Here is a 23008-nt window from a genome sequence, read left to right as displayed (position 1 = left end):
TGGCAGGATAACCTTTTTCTACTTATAGATACTTTTTTTATCATATATATTATTTATACAGTATATACAAACACATATGTGTGTGTGCGCGTGTGTGTGTGTGTATCATATTTTCTTTCTCCACTCACCCATCTATGGACACTTAGATAGTTTCCACATGTTGACTCTTGTGAATAATGCTGAGATTAACACAGGATCCAGAGAGAGAAAAATTTTTAAAGTTCTTACCATAAAATTTTTTAATAAAATAAATAAATTTTAAAATAGAAAAGGAAAAAGAAGAAACCAATGAACTTATCCACAAAACAGAAACAGATTCACAGACATAGTAAGCAAACTTACAGTTACTAGAAGGGGAAGGGGGTGGGAAGGGATAAATTGGGAATGTGCAAATACTAACTACTATATATAAAATAGATAAAAAATCAAATTTCTTCTGTATAGCACAGGGAACTATATTCAATGTCTTGTAATAACCTATAAATATGAAAAAAAATGAAAACAAATATACGTATATGTATGGCTGAAACATTATGCTGTACACCAAAAACTGACACACTGTATCTGACTATACTTCAATAAATTTTTTAAAAAGTAAATAAATAAATAAAAAGTATTTGGGAGGCTCTGGAAAAACATTTAAAAACAGGTAACTATGAGGTGATGGGTATGTTAACTAACCTCACTGCAGTAATCATTCACTAAGTATACATATATATATATTGAATCATTATGTTGTGTACCTTAAAACTGCATGACGCTATATATCAATTATATCTCAATAAAGCTAATACAATTAATTAACCATAAAAAATAAGATATCATCATTTATAAGACATTATGCTGATTTTATTACAATGTTCTGGAGAAAAAAATACCTCCACATAAAATGTGCTTATAGATTCTGTGACGCAATTAGATCTAGAAACCTAAAATATGTGAAAAGAATGGATCTAGGAATCAAGGAAACAGAAAATATTTAGCTTCATTCTCTCATTTGCAATTTGCAGACCATGTTTGGGAGGCTGACCTCTGAAAGTTTATATGAAACTGAGAGACTTTCACAACCTGCCCTATTAAAATTAAATGGAGTTTTATGTCTTGAGCTTAGATTATTAGGCTGGGAGAGGGGTACTCCATTTTTTGTTTTGTTTTGTTTTAAATCAAATGTCAGCTGGATAAAATAATATTTGAATGTAATATTGCCTCATAAGAAAACAATTATATCACTGAAGTGATTTAGAACATCTGATACTAGAAGTTTCATTAACAAAGTCCAAGACATAGATCTTTCAAATCAGAGTACCCCAAGGAGTTACAGAATTTTGTTAGTTGCCTTGTTACCCATCCACCAAAGAAAACAATCACTAAAAGGCATATATTAACTCCAACTCTATCTACCAACAAGAAGGATATGCAATAAAAGTTTAACAGTTAAAAAAAAAAAAAGACAGAAAATTAATACTGGTCTCTACTCCACAGAGAAGACTTGTCTTAAACTAAACCTAACACAGAAGTAGAACCAAGAGCTAGAGAAACAGAAGATGGTAAAGAGAAAGAGAAAGAACCAGAGAGCCTGAGATCTGGCGACCTCTTGATACGTTCGGATACAGCCCTACCTTCCATTCTGTTTTTAGCTAGATGAGCTAATAAATTCCCTTCTTTTGGCTTATGTCAGTCTGAACTGAGTTTCTGTCACTTAACAGCTAAAAGTGGCCCAATTAATATGGGGCCCATGTAGACTGCTGTGGTTTCTACAGCTTTGAAAGCAAAGAAAGGCAGCATTCAATGCAGCAAAGCTGTACCAGCATGGACAGCCACGGTCAGAGTGGCTGGAGGGGCTTAAGTCCAGCCTCAAATGATGCTCTAGACAGCAACCTTAACACTGAGAGGTTCACGTCAAATGTAAGAAGGTTGGTTCTAATAACACATAAGTCACCCTGGGGGGCCTCATATGCAGCTACAGGAGCCTTACATGGTCCCATTATACACGCGGGGACCGCAAGACAACAAATCATGGGTGTTAGTACTCATGGAAAATTATTTGTATCCACAGCTGAAGAGGTTTGGGGGACATTCTAACAAAGAAGGAACACGAGCTTTCCAAGAGCCCCCACATTCCATTAAGATCCATAGTCCTATTGCTCAATAAGAGAATTAAAGTTAGTTTCTTCCTGCCTTAGATTCATGCATTTGCTTCTTCTACCTTACAATAAAAGAGGCAGAATAAAGAGAAAAGCCCAGGACACGGGTGTGTGAACCTGGGCATGAGAGTGTGTTGGTGGGAGCTCTCTGGACGCAGAATGACGCTGAGAGCACAGCTCTGTAGCATCCAAGCGTAGCAATGGGCAACATACTCTTTCTCTGCACGGGATGTCTGGGATTAGTGCTTAGCAGACACAACCTAAGTTGTGGAATTTCCTTGGACCTCATTCCTCTATGAAAAGTATTTCTTTTTTAGCACTGCCATTTAAGGGAACATAATAACAACATAAACTGAAGAGTCAATAAAAGAGAAGTCAAGATGTCACCACAAATGAATATTGGAAGATACAGAGGTGCCTAGAAGAGCAAACTACAGAAGACGAGACTGCAGAGACCTACAAATTTAAACAAGCACATGAAGTTTGAAGATTTCACTTTAAGCCTGAGGATCACATCAAAAAGTGAACAACATGCCCCTCGTGAAAATTTGACCTATTCCATCAAATTCAGCATTTGATTCCGCATTTGGAAATCTGAAAACAAGTAAGATAGTTGTTTCTTGATGTGATTTGAGAATTCATGTCTAATTTCTTCAGGGAAACCTTTACATTTGTAAAACAGTAAGTTATGGTTAGCAGATACTTGGTCCTGTCCAAAACGTCCATAAGACATCTGGCACCTGGCAAAAGGTCCTTGAAATTTAATTTAATCTTGTCCCAGACCATTGGGCACAGGCCAACTCTGCTCATGGGTGTTTTGGACAGGACCAAATGTCAGAAACCTTCCAGTGTGAACCAAATGTCTTGTGGGCGTTTGGGTCAGGACCAAACGTCCTGCAGGGTTAAGTTATACCATTTTTGAGTGACAGTCACTTCACCAGCTCTGAGCTTAATTGGAAGGTCAATCAAGGCAGGATTCTGAGTTCCACAGAAATGTCCCCAATGGCCTCCTTAATAACTGGATGCTGGCAGACTTGGGCTGGCTATCTAAATGTTACAAACAAATACTGTCTTTAGCAGACTTCAGAGGCTATCAGCTATGAGAGTAAATGTGAGTGCACTGAAGGGAAATGACATGCACACAAACAAGGCACTCACCTTTTCTCCCCTGAGGATCGTGGCAGTTCTCATAGACGCACAGGCCCCAGCCTGCCCAGGAGGATACTACACAGTCTGTAGAACAAGGGGTATTGCAGAGCTGAGAGGCTGAAGGGGCGGGTCCCGAACATAATGTCTTTTCCACAGGTCTAGAGACTGCATGGATGGGGAGAAGAAAGAAAAAAAAAAAAGCCCCAAGTTACATTCTCTGCCCATCCTTCGAATGGTTCCTGTCTTTGTGTGCCTGCCTTGCTCACATCAGCTTTCTGGTTAAACACAGTATACGCAAACAAAACAACAACTTGCTTCCACTCTGCATTCCTTAACTCCACATTATTAGCATTTGGGGTGAGGAAAGGCAAAAACAGACAGTGATAAAGGGCATGCATTTCAGTTTCCTGCTTGACAGAGTATTCCCTGGGAATCCAAGAGAGGACTGGAAACAGAGATACAAGTTATCTAGAGTTATGAATTAAAAAAAAACTTAAGTGGCTTTGTGAAGTTTTAAGATAAGTCTATCCTCACTATATAAATGACTAGGTTGCTGTGAAAAAAATTAAAATCGAACCCCTGAGGTGGGGTGTTTAGCATAACCAATCTACTGCTATTACTCCCCTGAGGGGTGGAGCTCTCAAAGACACTGAAGAAAAATGGCTCTTAGAATAAGAAGAAAAATCAGGATCTGTGATTGCAGAATTAGCCCCTGGAAGTCAGTTTCATCAGTGAGGTTACCCAGGGGCGCAAGGAGTGTCGGAGGAGCCACAGGGAAAGCCAAACTAGAAGATCTTCCAGCTCTTCCTGGGGTGCACCTGCACCTGGAGAACACCCGGAGTGGAATCACTGCAGGAGCCAGTCACCATCTGCCCACTAGTGACGTTCATCAAGCATCCTCTCTATGCAGCCCCATTCTGGGGACCATGAAGACACACAGATGAAGGAGAAGATGAGATCCTGACTCTTGTGGAGACTGTAGCATAACAGGAGCCAGGATAGCAAGACTCAAAAAGGACCCAGTAAAAGGGCAGCCAAGTGCGTAACGACACTTATACAGACTGAGTCTACACTAAGCGGGTTTGGGAGCAATTTAGTTTGGGAGCAAATGGTTAAAGTTCAGATGGTTTTATCTTTATCTTATGGACTGCCTTGTACTATTGTCTAAACATTTCATGTATGTCATTTCCATCCAGTTAAGTAGATCCAGTATGTTTCAGAGATGGAGACTGGTATGAGAGGACTGGGTGGTAAATCACCCCATGGACTTTGCTTCCTCCTTCTCTATAAAAAAATGTGAGTTAATCAGATAGAGATGGCAATAAATCACCACTCCGACCAGCAGAACTCTGAACATAAACCAAAACAACAGCAAAAAAAAAAAAAAAAAAAATACTGTCACTGAGACATTGTAACACAGGGGAGAGAAGTGTTTCTAATGAACAGTGGAGCAGCTTGGGGTGTTTATGAGGGTGAATGGGAAAAACAAAAAGTTGCAAAGGAAAATAATAATAATGGTTTGTTTGCAACTAATTCTTTTACAGTTTACCAAAAGGACATGACCTGACTTAAAATCAAAGACAGGCAAAGCAAGATTGCTAATGTAAATGTCAAAGCTTGCAAACCATGTGGAAGAGGGAGGCAAAGGAAGACAGAACAGGTATTGGTGGACAGTAGAAGGGTTTCCTGGGGAGGCTGAGGAGAGGTGGTGATTAGATACAACAGCCAATGTGGAGGTTGGAGGAACCAGGACTGGGGATGTACACAGGACACTGATGGACCATGCATAAAAAAGAACCTGGGAGATGGAGAGTTTGTAATTCCTTCCCCAGGAGTAAGCAAAAGAAGACTCGTAAGACAGTCATCCACTGAGTACATTATGCATTCAATCCAAAACCAAGTAGTATTTTAACAAAATGCACGGAAAGAGATGCTTCAGAGCATTGTATAAATAGAAAGCTGAACAGCCAGAGGTCTTAAGGCAGAAGTGTGTTTGGGTCCAGGCCGATGCTTGGTTAGCATGTGTTCTCACAAACTAGTTTTAGTTCCAGAAACAAAACCTAACTAATGATGGAAAAGGAAGTGGGATGTAAACTGATTGATCCAGTTGTTCAATAAATACTTAGAGTGCATGTCAGACACTGGTTATAAATATCCATTTAACCTGCAATTAACTTCGAGATACATATTATTATTATTCCTAGTTTACAATGAGGAAACTGAAACAAGGAAATGTTTACTCACTTGCTCACATTCCCAATTAGTGAGCAGTGGAGCAGGAATTTGGAACCAGGTGGTCTGGTTCCAGAACCTGTGGCATTAACCACCACACTATGTGGCCTCATCACTGGTTATTCACGCCACGTTGTTAAGTACTTACCATGAGTTAACACCGTGTTAGGTGCTAAAGCAGATTAGTGAGTGAAACTGACAGGGTTGCTGTCCTTCCTCATGGAGCCTACTTTTCAATGTGAGTTGATACTAAGCATACACGAGTCCATGACCCTCAACAACAAGATGGAAAAGCCATTACTGGCACTTCTCTTTCCTTTTCCATGGCTGTCTCCCTGTAACACGAGACAGACCTTACGTGTGAGGATCAAGGCTGAGAAGACACCCCAAACCTCTCAGCTCCAAGACCCAGCAGACACTTGCTGTCACAATCTCTGAACCCGAGGTTGGACCCTGTAGTTGAAACCTGTCAACCCATCAGTGCAACAACCAGGCACAGAGTAGGTCTGCACTAAATCTCATTAGAAGCTCCAGAATGTCTTGACTGTGCAGAAGGCAGTTAAGCCTTCAGGTCGGCAGTACAGCTGGAAAGAGACTGGGGAACTTGTTCTGAAGCTGCTTTTGTCAAGAGCACTTTTACAGATATTATGTTTATTTGGCTTATTTTTGGAGGGTTGTTGACAATTACTGGGAGGTGAGGAGTTAAGTCTCCTAAGGTCCCCTCTGATAAATACTTAATTGTCAATCAATTGACATTAGGACATCAGGACTAATGGTACTCCTCAGATTTGGAAGTAGGGAGCGGCATGGTGTGCTGGGGTATCTCCCTGGAGACTCCTATGTGACATAATTGGAAGCCCAGGGGTGGAAATGAGGCCATTTGTCAGAGCGCTCAAGCCTCTTCAGCACCTGCTGCTTTGAAAGACAGTGGATCTTTATCCATATCAATAAATTCTTCCAGTCTCAGGGACATGTCTAAGATGCTTCATTTAGGCATTGAATCAATGGGCTTGGGTCAACCTTTCTCTATTTCAGCCCCCCTGGGATACATTTGCTCTGGAAATAAATCATGACTAAGTCACAAAGCACTTACCAGCTTCAGACCACTTAGATAGTCATCTCCCCAAGAACAGTGAACACAGGAAATTGCTACGCCTATTGACTCTTAGAGCTAGAAGGGGGCTTTAGTACTAATTTAGCTTAATTCATCAATTTTACTGAAAAACTGAACTCCAAAGACCTTAGGTGGTTTCTGCAAGTTCGCTCAGCAAGTCCAAGGCAGAGAAAGATTTGAGCCTTGTCCCGGGTGGCTGACTGAATTCCACCTATCCATCTTGGTTTTCCTTCCATGGAATGAAGGCATCAGATAAAACAGATCATCTGAACCAAGGATATTTTGTTTACAAATCACAGTGACTACAATGGAGACAACCAGGGGCACGACAGATCCAAGACACCCATGAAAACTGCAGGCTCACGTAACCCTTTGAACAAAATCCAAATCCCTCTCCTATGTTATTGCTACTTCAAACCCTTTCCCAGACCTCTCCAACTAAGCAGGAGGTAGTAAGATCAACACTGGCTCCACTTTAAATGACTATCCTTTTATTTGTTGCTATTCATGCTGTAATAAAATTATCTTGGGAAGTGGGATGTGTGGGGGGCTTAACCTAAACCATCTGAAATTGGATGATCGGTGTAGTTTACTCTTTTCTGAGCCCTCAATTCTTCTTGACCAAACTCCAGCCATGATGTGTGTAGGAAGCAGAGCTGATTTCTAGTCACTGAAATTCTTTCTCTGGATATACCAACTGAACTATTTTATTTGCTAACTCTGTCTGTTCTAACGCAATGGATCCCTGCTGTAGTCAGTGCACCTATTCAGCAAAGGTCTGTGCTGGTCCCACCTTCTCCAGCTGACTTAGACCATGTCACCTTAACACCTTTTGCCATTCCTGTGTTGACCAACTGCCTGACTAGGTAAGCAATTACCCAAGGTTTTATAGGCTATTTAGGTTTTGTCGGCAGCAATGTTAGTCCCTATAGAGACCTCTCATGATCAAAAAGTATTAGAGATAAAGTAACTTTTAACTTGGACCAACTGAGATCACTGCCTAGAAGTAGCTTTCTAAACCCTAGGGAATATATTACAGTATTATAAGTGACTGGTCATATGCAACAGTCATTAATGCTTTGAATATTTTGGTGCTTAACCTGGGAATTTTTCATTTGTAGTAAGAAATTATTAAATTGACCTGCCTTATAAGAAATGCGCAAGTCTGCTACTAATGACTGCAAAGTCATTTTAAATAATGAATTACTCCATGAACAGAATGTTAATTAAGAAGGAGGGGTATGCTGGGTAGCTGATATGTTTAATGTTAAAAAAAAGTTCTTAATTCTAGAAATGTACAAAGTTCATGATTTTCCTTAATGACAAGGTGATTTCAGACGACCGTACAAATTCAATCAGAATGATTTTTAATTAAGAAGAAAAATGCCTGTTGTGATCACTAGCATGTGACCACCGCTGTAAAGAAAAATGAGTGCCTTCTTATTTTATTCTTTGAAACTAAATCAAGCTCGAATCCAAACTAATTTGAATTAACACAGAAATAAGTTGGCAAAGATTCAATCAGAGTATATTATCTCCCACCTCTACTGCTAGCCATTTTGTAAGATATAAATTTCAATGTCATTTAATGCCTCAAAAAATTAAATGGAAATTGCATAATAATAATATTTAATTAATTATAATTAACAACTAGGTACTCCTCTGTAGTTTTTTTAAAATTGAGTAATGTTTGCTTAAAGTAAAAAATGTTATTATTGAAGTCAATGGCATTTTCTTATTTTTTAATATGCCAATTAGTAGACAAAACATCAAATCAGTCTTTAAAAATTTAGAAAGCATTTAAGGTAATTCTGCCACGGCATAATGGAACTCAAGTTTCCCTCCAGATGAAAAGAAGTATCTTGATCATGGTCGAGAAATTAGTCAGAAGATATTGATTTTTTCCAATATCTTCAGGGATGTAGAGCTAAAAAGAAAGTTAAGATGATGCTACTTCCTGGGAACTCTTAAAACCTGGATGATTTTGCCTGTTACCTGTCTTAGGGTAACTGAGTGTTCCTGCAAACAACATAATTCAATCCTCAGTTGATTTCACATGGGATACGTGATTTACACAATGACATCTGCCTTCATAAAGAAGTTAGACAAAAAAGCGATATTCATACCAAGTTTTCAAATCAAATGCAGGCAGGCACTGTAAACCTCTAAGGGAATTCTCACTCCAAACGCAGGAGTGAGAACACTGACACAACATTGTAAATCAACTACATTTCAATAAAAAATTTTTTAATTAAAATAAAAACTCAGGACCCTCTCATTCCACAGGGTGTCCCAGCAACAGCCATAAAATAAGTAGCAACAACAAAGATTTAATTCAAAACTAATGAAAGAGCCTACTTATGTAAAAATGCTGCTTCCTAAGTGATTTTTGAGAAACAATATTGCCTCTGACATACTCATTTAAGAAGTATACTGACTTGGCAGAAATTCAATCCACCTTACTGCTGAAATAAATAGGTTTCTTCTAAAACTGAAGGAGTCAAGCAGTTGAAAAGGAAAGATAAATAATATTACAATTTTAACCAGAAAGCCATTTTCCTCCAAGAAGCTTCATGTATTATTTCAATTGCCTTTTGCCACTGGGATTTGCAAAATAATGTATCATTCTTTTAACTTACTGGGTAGAATAAAAGCAAATATGTCTTCTAGCACTTATAGGCAGCTTAAAGAATTAAATCACATCTCATCCTATTATGTCTAACAGAGTTTAGTTTTAGTCACATTGTGCCTCTCTTGGCAAAGTACCGTACAATACAGTTTGGCAGGAGGATGTGTGTGTGTATGTATGATAAATTTAATATCTAAAAGTAATTCCTGCAATTAGAAATAATTATGTGAAATTTGGCCACATGTCAAAAACTTTTCCACATTTCATTCATTTCACATAGCAAATTAGAGAATGCCTACCAACCAGTGATTTTCTTAATGCTACAGAGTAACAGCATGATGGGAGAAGACAGACAATACTGAGAATGAAAATGAAAGCAAAATAAATGAAGTATGTAAACAGTTTTAGAAAGTAATCAGATAATAGCCAACAATTACATAATGAGGGGAGAAATATAGTTGCTTTCAGCCCTATATTCATGTATTTCTTTCTGATATATTCTTTCCTTTGTTCGTTAATGAGACTTTAATTAATTTATTTACTTACTTATTTCATTGAAGTACTGTCAGTTACAACGTGTCAATTTCTGTTGTACAGCACAATGTCCTAATCATGCATATACATATATATGTTTTCATATTTTTTATTAAAGGTTATTATAAGATATTGAACATAATTCCCTGTGCTATACAGCAGAGACTTTCTTTCTGACTGTTCCTCAGACTTGCACTTCAGAGCTAAAGACGGGGTATAGAGAGGATGGAAACAACAAGGATTGACCTAAAGGGCATCTTTTACACTTTACAGAGTTAAAAATACCATTATTGATGAGAGAGAACGGAAAGGAAATAAGTGAACGATGGGGAAGTGGTCAGGCAAAGAGAAAAAGTGAAAAGGCAGAGAGGCAGGTAAGAGAGTCATCTCCCAAGACACCACCGGCAGAAATGTGCACCATCAGGAAAGTAAAGCCCTTAAGAGGGTTTTAGTGCCAGAGCCCCCTTCATACTCAGCACTGCAACCTGGAGTTCATTTTCCCATAGAGACAATCACAAGAGGTAAATGAGAGCCAGTTTTCCTAAGAATGACCGCAAATGACTATTTCACTGATTAATATTAGAAGTAATAGCTAATACATGTTAATAACCCCCTTGGTTGGTTCTAGGCACTGTGCTAAGCATGTAAATGCACTTTCTCATTTAGTCATCACAATCACTCCGAGGTAAGTACAATTATCATTCCCATTTTCTAGAAGAAATAATTGAGGATAAATTACTTGCCTAAAATGACAAAGCTAATAAGTGACCCAACATGGGTCCAGGGCTCTTAAAAAGCCTGTATCCTTCAACCCTGCACTACCCTTTGATTTTGTATTTGTAATAAAAGTTATGATAGAAAAAAATCTACTGTAATAGTAAGAACTAATCAGGAAAATAAATAAATCGTGACCCCTTTAAGAAAATTCTTGAAGTGAGATAAAATAGAAAAAAAAGTTAAAAAGTATCAATAGTAAAGGTGAAACCTCAGGAAAAGTAAGTGTTGTTAAAAGAAAATGGGGAACCAGTTGGGTGTTTTTGATGTGATTCTGCAAGGTACTTAAATGTATTACTAAAGATTTGATGGAGTGGATGAAATTAGATTATCGCAAAGATTTTCATCTTAAAATTTAAGTTTAGAGCCATTCCTAAGGAATTACGAGTTGACAATAAACATCCCTCCCCTGCACAAAGATTTTCTTAAAGAACAAAGACGACCAAAGAAACCATAAAGGCACCTTGGAACCTGGAGAAGGAAGTGGGTGTAAAGCCCACCTTTCACTGGGTACACATAGCATCACTAGCACAATTCTTTCTCCTTATCAGTCATACCCAACCCATCAACTGAGGAAGAACAGAGGTGACAGTAAAATATCCCTAAGTCCACTGAGCAAGAGTTGGAAAGAGAAAGGGTGTTTTTGAAAAACACAACCCCCCCCCCAAAAAAAACCACACCAAACCATGGTTAAAATAGAAATGCATCAGAGAAGGGACACGGCACAGAAAGATCTGGTAAGAAAGGTCAGAAGGAGGAAAAAGAAAGCCGACCTCAGAAGGAGGTCTCCCAGACTTCAGTACTGATCCCAGGATGCCCTGTTAGACCAGCAGCAGGTCAGACCTTCATCTGTGTTGATTTAGAAAGTGGAATTTCAACCTGGGAATAACTGAATGGAAAAATTTTAATAATGGTAACAAGAAGGGAAAATCCATCAGGTGACATGGTCCTTCAAGAAGGACATCACAAACTCCAAAGTTTAAAGCCATTTCTAAGGGACCAAAAAAAGGGTGGGGGGGATTTTAGAGAGCCAGGAAATTATTTTTCTCTGAAGAAAAAAATCTGCACACCATCCTGGTTTTAAAGGAAGGGAAAGTAAAGGGCTCACTGTACCTGATAGCCTTGTTAGCACACGCTGCTTTAAATTTGCAAATCATTTTGGACTGAACAAGTTAATTCAACTTCAAATGAAGGCTCATGGGATTCACCAGGTCCCTAAGTAGTGATAGGAAGGAGACACTGCCTAATAAATTTTCAACTGCACAGCAGTACGTTCTTTTGTATGAGGAACTGCGTTATACATTTTTAGAGGTAAAACAAAAATTACATCCAAAACCTCTGCATGGCAAAACTGGATGAAAGCTCTCTTCCTCCCAAGCCTATTTGTATGTTATAAGTCCTACTTTGTACAGCTCTGCACTATGTCAAGACATACTGTCAACCTGGCTAAAACAATGGGGTCTAACTTAGGCCCAACTCAGAAAGAATCTGGTCAGAACTGGGAAGGGGGTAGCAGAGAGTACAGTAAGGATTTCTACCTTTGAAAATCTTTATGGTTAGCAGGTTGGGGAGGCAATATTCTGAATAACTTATGACGTATGATTTTGAAAAGCCAATTGGCAAAACACCATCATTAAAATCCATTAAACTGAAAGTCTACAACTACCTATCTGAATTGGGCAAAGTTTTAAAAAACTGAGCCCCCATCACATAAAGAGAAAAGGGACTATCCAATGTTCCTCATTTTTGCTGCATTACCTCCTCCCTAAGAAGCCCCTGAAACATTCTTTTCCAAACTGTCCCTCCCTCCCCCATGACAATTCCATACCACAAACATACTGTGTGTATGTATGTTCTATATATACAAATATATATACATATGACATACATACATACATATACTTTACATATAAAAAGCAGTTTTCTTCACCCCCAAAACCATTTTGTATCCCCCTGGGGGCAATATCGTCTCTTTTAGAATGCATGAACTAGATCACATGTTGAACTTCAATTGTACGCTGAGCAATCCAATCTACAAGTCTATTCTGATTTAGTTAGGAAAACCTTCTATGAGGTAAGTACTACTAGTATCTCCAGTTTCCAGTGAGACAATTGAGATTTTAAAAGTCTGCCCAAGCAGAGGCAGGACAGGAAGCCAGCCAGTGCGATTCTCCTCTCCACCATGTTAGACTTGTCCAGCTCAAGGCTCTGAAATTCTTGGATTCACTGCACATTTTCATGGCTGCAGGTTGGAATCTATCTTTTTAATTTGACTACAGTGCTTCTCAATACCTGTGTTTTGCTTGAAGTTGGAATCCACATGCTATTTTTTTTTTTTGCAATAAAAGGAGGTAATTCATTAACCAATAAGATAAGTTATTTTCTGGCAGAATTCTGATGCATGTAGAGAATACAGACATTTAAAACAGCTGCAATGCTGCAGAATTTTATGAACTTTTCTTTTGTTTAAATAATAGTCAAGTTATTTAAAAAGCTGTCTTAAGCTGCATGTATTTAATATATCTATGTATTTAAATATATCATCAGAGCAAAATGAGTTATAATGTCAAGAGGACAGTGATTTACATTTTAAAATATTATAACTGTATTGTATGAAGTGTTAATTTGAGAGAACAAGCAACAAAAATGAGATAATTATTTAATTTAAAACAGAGGTTTTTATATTAAAAGCAACATGGATGCATTCATAGGTTATTTAAATACAAATAAACATTAATTCTGAAAGCGTTCTCACCTATTTTTAAAAGGGAGGGTGAACTGAATTGTTCAAACTGATATCGATTTTTTTGTATCATGAAAAGAGATGCAGCTACATGCAACAATTGATTTTTTTTAATGTTTATACATTCTTAACTGAGGTTCTCTAACAAATATTGTTCAATCCAGTAACATTCAAAGGTAAGACATGTTTATCATGACTATTATCTTTTTGTGGGGACAGACCCTGAAAGCACAGTAATCATGATTGTTTAGAAAACTTTCATATCTTTGGCAGCTAGAGATCTTTAAAGAATGAAACTTGACACGAAGGTCAGACTTCAGAGGCTCCTAAGGGGGCATTACACAGAATGATGGACAAAAGCAATACTTGTCCAGTACCATCTCACCTTCATTCTGGCCCAACAGAATCCAAACAAGACACAGACTCCTAACAGCACCATTCCTGCTCTCAGACATATTTCATATCCTGTGAATAAAGGACTATATCTCTCAGACCACCAGTCAATAACCAACTTTCTCCTGTCTACTTAATGCTGATTGCCAACTAATTATATGAGACATCTTTTAGCTAGAGTTATTTTCTCTATTTGTAATGCTCAAAAACAGATACATGCTGCTACATTTTTAGAGACAAGAAACTTCTCAGTCCTATTCTGAGTTGACCCTTGTGTGGTCTGATAGTTTTATGTCTCAGAAAGTAACCAGGCAGAAGCTAAGGAAAACGGCAGTCTACTTGGCCTATCCGTCCCGAGATGAGCTCCCACATGGAATCCTGTAATGCAAGAGATCTTTACATCTTATACAATATCCTGCTTCTACAAATGAGAAAATTAAGGCCTAAAATGTTTATACAACTTGTCCGAGATCAACAGATAGTGTAAGCATCAACTTAGAATTCCCTGTCCTGACACTTAGTTGACTCATTTATGCTGCCTCTAGTTTAAACAAAAAAATCCTTGATTAGCCCTCTCATACCCCTTTCACACCTATACTTCACATTCCTTCAGGGCATATTTTATTCTGTAGATGACGATGTTCTTCTGCATGAAATGGGTGTATTTTTCTCTTTCCCAACTAGGCTGCACAAACCCTGATGTTACAGCGGGGTCATTTACTTCTACCTGAAAGTCATTATTAGCAACTTTTTAAGCTAATCAAGTGCTTATTACCAGGAAAAAAAAATACTCAACATTTTTTGTCAATAAGGAGTTTGAAAGAAACATTCCAATTATGATGAAAGACTGTGTAGCTATTTAAATAGAAACACATAAACTGAATTAAATACCCACTGCAACACCGATTCCACAAGAACAGCCTCTAAGTCTGTCCTGCTCAACGATACTGACCAGCACACAGTTGCAATCAACAAATATTGAATAAATACATCAGTGAATGAATGTGGTTATAGGAGTTTCAATTCCTATTAAATATTAAGTAAAATGGAGCTTGGTGGCAAATATTTGATGGATATCTGAAAGAGTAGGAAGATACCCACAGAACCCCGATATACAGGGTTCTATGTGGGGTTGCACAGGTTGAGTCTGCCCAGGGGGCAGGTAGGGACTGAAACCCAGCCCCGGTCCGCATCTTGCCAAACTCCTCTGGCTAGTTTATGCCCCAGGTGGGTATCCCTTTCTAATACTTCCACTCAGAGAGGGGGACTTATTCACACAATAATGCAACACATGCTACCTGTGACCCTGCCCATGTACCAAATTAAAAATAAGTTACCTACGGAATCAGGTTGGCTTAAAAGTTCTCCCTGAAAATCAGAAGGCATCCCTATGGTCATAAATTACCACAGGGAGTTGTTTTGCGATTGGGAAAAACTTTGGAAAAAAATCAGAAATGTATCGAAGATATGTTAAAAAAAAAAAAAAAAACCTAAAAGATACATAGTTTAAAAAGTGGGAAAAAAAAAGGTGACTGATCAAGAAAAGAAATCTGAGTCCACACCAGCGAAAACACAGTAGATGGAAGAACAAATCAGTAAGACTCTCAGGGTCTGAGGTGGCCAGTGTCATTTATTAGAAATAAGATATCAAGACACAGAGTAAAAACTGGCTAGTGAAACTAAGAGTAAGGTTAATAGAGGCATGCATCAAAGGTCTGAATGTTAAATTTATTTGTTAATGACTCCAAAGTCAAGAAATTTAAACAGAAGCAGTGTGAAACTGTCCACGTTAGGCCACTTAACTTTTGTAACCTCTAGCACCAAGCAATGTAATACTAAAAGGAAACACTACATTCTTCACAAAAGGATATGTTCTGGAAGCAGAAAGGATCTGCTTAACACAAATAAGACATGCCACCTGAGCTGAAATTGCAAAAAAAGGAGAACTACTAAATCCCCCTTCCCACCCCACTGCCTGATTCTTCAAGACAAAACAGCTATTAACACTCAGCCCTTTTTCTAGGCACTGCTACAAAGTCCCAGAGAAGAGAGATCACATAATCCCAAATCTTGGTGACCTTATACTTTGATCAGATAAACTAGGTTTACACACAGAAACTAGGAACTATTAAAAAACAGATATGTAATTAGGCATCCGCGTGCCTAGTACCAGTTGTACACGAGGTAGGCATTCCCAGAAGAAAAAAAGATCAGAAACAGGATGAGAAATTCTGAAAAGGCCTGCAATAACCTGGGCATAATTGTGAAATTGGTCTGCTAGGCCCTCTCCTTTTTATTTTACTTTTCTGGTGTCTCATTATTTAAGGTTCCAAATATATAGGACCCTCTTGCGGCCTTTTGGCCAATTATACACACGTTGGTGGGATGCAAGCCTGGGCTTCTCAATGCTCTGAAGTTATTCTCTCTACTCCATATTAAATTTCCACTCTCACCATATAACTGACCCCATTTTGCATTTTGTAACCTGATGCTAGAGGACATCAGAGGGGAAAAAAATTCTCATAACTGCACTTACAAATAAATGTGCAAAAATTCAAATGACCATCACTCCAAAATATTCCTCTTTCTACTTGCCCATGGTACTGTAAATTTAACCCTGCAACACATTAAAATATTAAAAGAATACTGAAAATTTAATCTGGCAGCACATTAAAACATTAAAAGAATTAAAATTTAACAGAGCAAGATAGTTTACCCTAAAAATGCAAAGATGGTTCAACATTGGTATATCTGTTAATTTAACTTACTATATAAACAGCTTAAAGGAGGAATCTCAAAAACTCATCTCACTAAATATATACATATATGTGTACAATGATACAATACACAATATAATATGGTATAATATATATGATAATATATAAATGCTATTTGTTTATATATAAACTTCATAGCCATGAATAATAAAATACCCAAATCCCCCTCCCAAAATAAAGAAACAGACTCTCTTACTTAATAAATGCCTTCTAACATAAATCACAACAAAATCATATTTAAAAGTGAAAAATCTAGATATTTAATTCCAAAACAAGGCAGGAGTATCAGCTAATGTGTTATGACCTACTACTGTACAAGATTTCCTAGCCGGTGCAATAAAATTTAAAAAGACACAAAAGTTATAAATAGTAAATGAGAAAACATAAACATTACTATTTACATATGATCACTGGTTAGATCATTTAAAAGCATCCAATAAGAATTTCTAAGATTGCATAAAAATGTTTTAGGTACTGTCTTTAATTTCTCAGTCTTCCCTTATGTTTATATCTTAAAGCTACTTACTACATTTTATAACAATTCTTTCCCTGCTAATAAAAAATATTGTTAGCATATTGTTTATCAAAGTATGGAGCCTCATATGGGAAAAAAAAGTATAAATAGAAAGTTTTGGCAATAACTTAAATAAATCTCTAGCTATATCTATGTCTTGATCTATATTAAAACCTAAGTTCAATATATCAACCATCTAAGTGCTTAGCAGACAAACCTGGTAACAAAGAACATTAAATATAAGTTGGAGACTGTAACAGTGAGTACTCAGAGTGGGGCGGGGGACAGTGGTCTGCCCAGGGGAGGAGCATTTTATCATTCATATTGCTAAGAATTATAGATTCATGGAAATAACTTTTTTTTAAATTTTAATTTTGAAGTAATTATAGATTTACAGGAGGTCACAAAAAATAATAATAAACTAAAAGTGGGTGAATGTCCTACGTACCTTTCACCAAGTTTCCTTCATGGTAACTTCCTGCATAACTGGAGTAGAATATCCAAACCAGGAAGTGGACACTGGTACAATCTACAGTTTTACACGCATTCATTGTGTGTGTGTATGTGTACATGTGTGCAGGTGTGTGTGTGTGTGTGTGTGTGGTTCTAAGCAGTTTTATCACCTGCGTAGATTCACATAACCTGCACCACAATCAAGACACAGAAGGGCTCTGTGCCCTCCCTTTATAGCCACACCACTCCCATCAGTAACTAACCTGGCACCTACTAATCTGTTATCTCTATATTTTTCCTGATTGCATTTACCATTGCTTATAAATTCTCTACAGAAGATGCATGCTTTATTTACCACCTGCTGCAGGCTTACCACTCATATGGCCCTGCCCTCGGTTCACCACTGCGCTGTGACAATGCTCAGAGAAAGCTGGCATCTCATTTCAGGTGACCAAATTCCAACCCTTTCTTGGCCAGCTCGTCTCTGCATCATTGGGCCCTGGGCCCTGGGCCCTGTTACCCCTGGGACCCACCTCCTGCCTGTCTCCCCTGCCTCACACTTCTCTGCGTGGGAGGCTCTCTGCTACATCAGGGAACTTTCCAAGCACACTGCTACCACAGAACTTGGCACTTTTTTCCTCTGCCTGGAACACTGTTTTCCCAGAGAGCTACAGCCTCACTCCCTTCTTTTACTTAAGTCTCTGCTCATATGTCACCTCCTGAGAAAGAATTTCCTGACGTCCCCTTTTTAAAGCAGTACATAGTCTCACCCATGTATTCATCATTATCTTTTTTTCTTAGTCTGCTTTATTTTTCTTCATAGCATCTATACTCTCCAGTATGTATTTTTTTTTTGCCAAATTACCCATTATCTCCCTCTTTCCATCAGAATATAAATCACAGGAAGGACTCCAACTACTTTGTTTACAGCTATATGCCAAGTGTCTAAAATAGCTCCTACATACAGTGAATGCTTAATAAATATCTGTTGGATAAATTCTCACTAATGATCATGAAAATGAACTTTAAATAGCAAGACTATAATTTTCACTTAACCATTTGGCAAAAGTTAAACACAAATGAAAACATTTAGCACTGGCAAGAATATGAATAAACTGGCATGCGTGGACATCATTAATGAATTTAAAACAGCACAGCAGTTTCAGAAGGAATTTTGGCAGTATTTAACAAATCTGAAATCCCCAAATCCAACAACTCCACTTCTAGGAATCTTGTTAAAACACTGACATCTGACATTTGAACAAAGCTAGATGTAGAGCTAGGTGTTTGCCTCAACACTATTTGTTATCAGGAAAAAAGTCTTAAATGCCCTTCTAGTGAAAATGATTAAATTAACTAAGATCACACCATAGATACCATGCAATTGCTATTGTGAGGGATCTCCATATATTTACTACATGGGAAAACTCAGGTGACAAAAAGCAAGTCGTAGAAAATTATGCCAGGTATAATTCTTTTATATGATTAGGAAAAAAACAGATCTGAATGCACATTTAGATACGTACGTGTGTGTGTGTGTGTGTGTGTGTGTGTGTGTGTGTGTGTGTGTGTGTGTTATACATACAAAATTACATCAGGAAGTATTTACGCCAATTCATGTATAATAACTATCACTGAAATTAGAGGAACAAGCTTGAGGGAAATGTTTTAATATTTTACACTATATAGTTTCAATATAAATATTTATATTAATGCACATATTTTATAAATAAAACCTTATTCAAAAAAGTAAAACTTAAACGGAATGTAGTCTCTTTAAACTCCTTCAGATTAAAGTACGCCTGACAAACAATATCATAAGGTATTTGATACAATGTGTTTTCTTTTCATTGAGGAGACTTTTGCTTAAGCGCAATGCAGAAGCCAAAGGAAGGAATGACGAATGGCAGAATTTCAGCAAGAATATTTCTAGGATGGAGGGCTTCCTGGAGCAGCTCACAACGGATCCTGAAGGCAAATGCAGTATCTGCATCAATCAGAGGGCAGTTTGGAGGCTTCTCTGACTCTCCTCTTATTCACTCCCCCAAACCATGGCCCGCTGGCTGGCAAACTACTCAAAGGCTTGACATGGAACATTCAGGATGCCATCACTGAAAATTTATATGACTACAAATAGAGAGAAAATCCTTTCCTTTCTCTTGCTCCTTAACTTGCTTAATACTAGGTGCCTTCTGTGCTCGGGCCGTCTCCTGGTTCACCAGGGGGTCCCACTGCAGCACTGTTCCATGAGTGGATTCAAATTTGTATCACACTGACTCGATGCTACATCCAAATTGCCTCCAAAATGTGTTCCTTCAGATCCAGAATAGCAGATTCTCTCATTACTTACTCAGTTCTTCCAACATAAAAACTAGCAGAATTTCTCAGATGTTCTGCTAGGAGTGTGGGGATGACTAACTGCAATCTAGTTAACATTACTGGAAAATAATTCTAAAATAATTCTGCGCACATAACCCCACTGACCCTTAATCAACAGTAACAAGTCCATATGGTAGGCGCCACGTGTTCACAAAGCAGCTAACACTCAATGAATAATTATAGGGTATCCTTCAAGCTGAAAAGGAAAGGAAAGAAAGAAAAAGAACAACTTAAAGCTACAAAATGGAATAGATGGAAGACAGAATGCTGAAAGGTAAGACAGGAAAAAACAACAAGGAAGATACATTCAGTTATACACAGTGTAAATTAATACTTGGGAAGAGTTTAAAATAATACAGTAATAACCACCCTACAGAGCGAACTAGAAACATTAACAAGAGGAAGTAAATAGGATGTGGTAAATAACACCATGGCTTGCTGAGCTAGAGTGGTCAATTAGAGTATGGTCCACAATTTTCTTTAAAAAATAACTTTCTATGCAAAAGGAGGTAGAAAAATAATTTGAATTTATAAAACTCTCAGAATACAGTGTTTTCTCACTAAATGTCACAGCTATGCTCACCTGCTTAGAAATGAATGAATCTAAATATATGATGGGTAACTCAGGGGAGGCAGAGAGAAGAGCTGAAGGAAGAGAAGTAACCTTAGGAGAGAACGGTAAACCCAGCCACTGTGCTAAAGGACGGGAACAGTACGCTGTTATTCTAGAATGAAAATCCATCACAACCCTTCCCCAGTGGGTAGCAGATTCCAACTTTACCGAAGAAGTTGGTAAGGATTGGATTTTTTGAGGACATGAAAAATCAATCAACATCATTAGTGACCAGGGAAATGCAAATTAAAACCACAATGAGATACCTAGCCACCAAAATAGTCCAGAAGTTAGAAAGACTGAAAACATCAAATGTTGGTAAAGCTAGAAAGCAACCAGAACCTCATGGTTACACACAGCTGGCAGGTGTCCAAAATAGTAAACAAATAAACAAACAAATTTTGAAAAAAAAAAAAATTTGGAGTTTTTTTTTTTAAATATACAAAACTATATCCACCCTACTGCCAACAACTCCATTCCTAGGTATTTACCCAAGAGAAATGAAAGCATTTGTTCATAAAAAGGCCTTGTTACGAGAACGTTCATGGTGGCTTTGCAGACAGCAGTGCAAACCAATCCTGATCTCAGTCCACAGGAGAATGAATAAATAAACTGTGCTGTATTCACTCTGCAACATGGGGATAACATGGATGAAACTCAGAAACATGCCACATGAAAGATAATACAAAACGTGTGTACTTATATGATTCCATTTATATAAAATCCTAGGAAAGTATAAACTGACCAAAGGTTACAGACAGATGAATGGTTGCTTCTGGTGACTGGGAAGGAGCAGCAGAACTTGCTGAGTTAATGAAAATGCTGGTGTCTAGAAAGGCATTCATTAAAATATACACTTATCATCTGAACGTTTTGCTGTTTGTAAAATACACCTTAATTAAAAGTCACAGAAGTAAGGTTAAGATAAAATGAGAATTTCAGTGGTGTAAATACCTTCATTTCATTCAACCAAAAGCAGAACTTCTGGAAAATTCTGTTGACTGTACGTTCATAGTGGAAATTGTAAAGAAAGTTGGGAGAGGAGCTGCTACCCCAGGACAAAGTCTGACAAATGAGAAGTTACCTTTGCTGGTGCAGACGTGACGAGAGCACTGGCAGAAAGCAATCTGAGTGGGATTAACTGAGCTTCTGGCACCTACAGTCCTGTTTAGTGGCAGTAGATGGATACTATTTTTCTAACCCTCAAACTTTTGACTTGCTAAATACAGTATAGTTAACATGGAAAGAACTGAATTGTGGAGGGGAAGGGGAGGAAGGGGGGAAGGAGAGGAGAAGGAGAACAAGAAAGCTAAGTTTAAAAAAGATAAAAAGATGAAGAAGCCACTGGAGAACAAAACTTTGGAGGTTAATCCTGAGGAAGAACAGTGTGTCCAATGGTCTAATGAGGAATGCTACTGAATTGAATAGTTTGATGTAAGATGTCTCTTCATTTTTTCCTTCCCTCAAATCTTCAGGAAAACATCCATTTCTCATTAAATCATTGTTTCACTGGCGCTCTGTTTGGAGACTGCGTTCGGAGACTGAGCCTTGTTCCAAGACGGAGATGGGTCAAGTGAGGACCAGCCATGGACGGTTCTGCTGCCTCCAGGCTTCCCTTCCAGTTCCTTTAGAGTTTGTGACAGATGCGGAGAACTGAGCTAGACCTGCACCCAGAATTCAGAAATGCAAGTTCCAAAAGCCATGGGTGAAGTCTCGTAAGATGGAATACATTTTAAGGTGTAGGCTCTTCCCGAAAGAAATTCTGACCCCCTAAATCACACGAGCACCAAAGAGGATCTGACAGAATAAAGCTCCAAAGGGCTTGTGGGGCTGCGCAGGAAGCTCTCTCCAATGAGCACGTATTTTAAAGGTGTGTACACATTTAGAAAGGAGACACAGCCAAGACTATATATGTTAGCGACTTTGGCATTATAATACTGTTACAAGGGCTTAAGCTTGGCATAAATTGGGCCTGTAAAAAAATGCTAAAGAAAGCAAAAGAGGAGAAGGGGCACTTTAAAAGGTTTATGGTAAGAAAAAAATTAATAAATAAAATGCCTGGATGACTTCTCAGCTTGGGAAAACAGAACAATGAGATATGTGGGGGAAGAACAGGGATGGCTGTTCAAGGGTTAACATCTGAATATTTTCTCAATGCGAAGTACTAAGCTAAGCATTTTATGTTTACTATTTTATATGATGCTTACAACAGCCCTGTGAACCCAGTACTGTTATTAATTAGCCTTACTTAAGGCTCAGAGGAAACAGGTGCATAGAGGATGAGTGACTTTGTCGAGCTCACACAGCTAGTGGGGAACATGAAATGAGTCTGAACACAGCCTTCCAAGTCCAGAGCCTGCCCTTTCAAGCATCTTGCAGTAATGTACCTATTAAACTCAATGCTGTTAATACTGAAATCCTCATCTACATGTGAAAAAGGTAGAAACATCTTGGTTAAGAAAGGATAAAAAAATCTAAGGTAGGCAAAGAGACCCTGTAGCTTCTCAAAATAAAATTAACCTCCTGCTCCAGGTCAATTACAGGCCAGAACAGAGGGAGG

The 23008-nt window shown here is 38.1% G+C and overlaps 1 protein-coding gene across 1 annotated transcript in view; it reads right to left on the bottom strand.

Annotated features, from left to right (window-relative positions):
* THSD7B (thrombospondin type 1 domain containing 7B) overlaps positions 1–23008 on the bottom strand; it is a 763775-nt gene that overhangs the window by 432675 nt on the left and 308092 nt on the right. Inside the window, exon 6 of the mRNA XM_074363581.1 lies at positions 3303–3458. Coding sequence (XP_074219682.1) covers positions 3303–3458 — 156 coding nt within the window. The remainder of the gene's footprint in view (positions 1–3302; positions 3459–23008) is intronic.

This window comes from Camelus bactrianus, chromosome 5, assembly GCF_048773025.1.
Source record: "Camelus bactrianus isolate YW-2024 breed Bactrian camel chromosome 5, ASM4877302v1, whole genome shotgun sequence".
Lineage (NCBI taxonomy): Eukaryota > Metazoa > Chordata > Mammalia > Artiodactyla > Camelidae > Camelus > Camelus bactrianus.
The sequence above is the reverse complement of the archived record's forward strand: the minus strand, read 5'-3'. Positions and strand labels throughout refer to the sequence as shown.